At 30.6% G+C, this 2,815-nt stretch overlaps 1 protein-coding gene across 1 annotated transcript in view; it reads left to right on the top strand.

Annotated features, from left to right (window-relative positions):
* The window catches only part of LOC105448741, a 9,466-nt gene that overhangs the window by 4,809 nt on the left and 1,842 nt on the right, over window positions 1–2,815 (top strand). The window contains exon 5 of the mRNA XM_011687483.1: window positions 2,136–2,591. Within this exon, the coding sequence (XP_011685785.1) occupies window positions 2,136–2,591 (456 nt within the window). The remainder of the gene's footprint in view (window positions 1–2,135; window positions 2,592–2,815) is intronic.

Raw genomic sequence — 2,815 nt, 5'->3', positions numbered from 1 at the left:
AATAAATTTTTTTAATATGTGGAGACTACGAGCTTTTTAATAATATTGAAAAATATCATTTTTACCATTTTTAAAGTATAATAAAAAATTTTAACTGCACATTTTTTGCTCACTATTGTATGTATGTATAGAGAAATTTGAAAATTTTATATATACTGCAATTACAAATCGATGGTTAGTACAAATCCGGGACACAGTTGTGCATGCAATTACGTCAAAATTTTATCGTACAATTATTGTAGTTATAATCTATTGCAATTACTAATATCGGTTTAATACTCGATCTCTACTGAAGTCCTCTTCAACTGACCTTAAGTTATAAAAGTTCCATAATAAAAAACTGCATATAATAAATATCTGCTGTATACGCAATTATAAATGCAATTAAAAGCTTAATAGTTTAATATAATTTTTAAAATAAAATTTAAGCAAATTTTTGAAAATATGTACGTTTACTTCCAATCTTATTTATGAATATACTATTGAACAATAATGAAATTTTGTTAAAACATAATGCAGACGATGCATTGATATAGTTAAAACTTTTCCTCATTTTTTTTTATCGTCTTTGAAACATGAAAGATTAATCATCTTGTGATAATTTGTTGTTTGTAGACTATAATGTACGTTTTAAGAATTTTATCAGATGAATACATCGAATAATTTAGATAATTGCATTGCCCTTGCATTGTAATCTGTCTCTCATAATAATGCATTTGTTACACATCTCTCACGATGGCAGCAGTGTTTCTCAAAACGTACATAACATAATTTAATATTTAATATTTGTGTGTATAATTTTTATACGCACACACGCACATGCGAAGATTAATTTACTATATTTTAATAAATATGAAAAAATATTTGTAATTCATAACTATCCTGTGTAAATTGAGTTCGGAAAATAAATACTGATAACAACATTTTCTAGAAAATAGATATTGATATTTTTGTATTTTTAATTAAACAATTTGTGTATATACGTGTATATGTAAGACCAAAAAGATTAAAACTCAAAGAGTCGTAATATAAAGACGTCGAGCATTTCATTTACAAAGTAAAACTATAAAATTTAAAAATGATCAGTCTTTATTAACAAATCCGAAGAGCCACGTGGATACTATGCAGTTTATATCTCTCGCTTCGTGTACGAACACATGATTCATATATCACAACAATTACATATAATTCTTTTATACAAATGAATTACCTGCTCTTCATTCTTTTATGTTTTGTGCTCCAATGGTGACACGTCTCGATCGAAGAGCACCATGGTTACTTCGCAACTAACAAGCGACTATGAATTTTCATTTGATGCGGAAACCTCTCGCAGTTTTAAATTTAAATTCAGTGCAAGTAGATCGGCAGTAAAGAGTCGATATCAATATACACGTTAGTTGTAAAAAGACAACGTCTAAAGCGACATCAAGAATGTACTTTTTACAGTCATGTTATACTTGATGATAAAGCATTTGCATTTATAAAATAATTAATAATTCTTAGGCTGTATCTTCATGAATCATGATACTTCAGTGATCATGTTCAGCTCGTCGTCGAAATTACAAACACGAGCCAATAGGAAAATGCGAAAAAGATGGCGATTGTTCCACGCCACGGATTTTGAATCATTGATGTATCCAAACATCATCTTTTGCAACATTCTCGAAGTATTTCCGTATAAAATCAACGCTTTAGTCATCGAAAGTTCCACACGACGTTACATTCTTTCAACTGTCGTTACCTGTGTTTGCTTCATTTGCTTATTGAGCATTCTCTATATGATTGATATTAGTGGAAGTGTAAAATATAAAGGCGTGCCCAGGACTTTTGAGCGTCATTGTTTCTACATACTCAATGGTTTGATGGCGGTTGTCACGTACATTTTGAGCGGTCCACGAATGCGTTTACTCCAAACTATAATGACAATCTCTTCGAAATTGCCTTCAAAGTCATACCAGAAGCTATCCAGATTAATTCACACCAAGGATATCGTAGGCTCGTTCTTTATATTTATTGAATTGCAATTACTTATATTTGTAAATAGCAATATTGTAATCAAGATTTTCGTAATATATGTTAGCCTGCTGACATTTTACATGGATATGTTGTATATGAATTGTGTTTGCGTACTAAAGGCTTGTTTCAAGAGAATCAATGATAATCTGGAGCACATGCAGGAACTTATAACAGATGATGAGGTGTATCATCTCGGCAAGATGTACCAACAAAGGAGTTTATTGTTACTGACCGAATTAAAGGCCTTGAAAAAGCAGCACCAAACTATTAGTAATACAGTGCAGATGTTGAACATGATTTTCAGTTTGCAGCTCCTCATTAGTATAATTATAACTTTTGGCGAAATCACGTTTCTATTCTACTTTCATATATTGTATTGGCAAAGCAACATATCCATGATCAACGTAGATGATAATATCTATACCACGTTTATGACAATGTGCATAACGTATTATTTTACAAAAATATTGTTGATGGTGTGGGCTTGTGCGACCGGAAAGGATCAAGCTCTGCAGATTGGCACTACTGTTCATGACGTGCTTAACATTACCGGCGATAAAAAAATCAAAAGCGAGGTAATAAAAAAAATTTAATTTAATTTATACACTTTATTTTTAAATACGTATTGTACTTTATGCTAATGCAATATTATATAATAAATCTAATAAATTTATGATTACTTCTTACAATTTGACTTTATGAATTAATTGAGGATTTGATGTTACAGTTGCAGTCGTTTTCCTTGCAAATTCTGCATCGCAGAAATACATTCTCCGCAAAAGGACTCACTGTAGACGCG

The sequence above is a fragment of the Wasmannia auropunctata genome, unplaced genomic scaffold (genome assembly GCF_000956235.1).
Source record: "Wasmannia auropunctata unplaced genomic scaffold, wasmannia.A_1.0 LD336083.1, whole genome shotgun sequence".
Classification (NCBI taxonomy): Eukaryota; Metazoa; Arthropoda; class Insecta; order Hymenoptera; family Formicidae; genus Wasmannia; species Wasmannia auropunctata.
The sequence above is the reverse complement of the archived record's forward strand: the minus strand, read 5'-3'. Positions and strand labels throughout refer to the sequence as shown.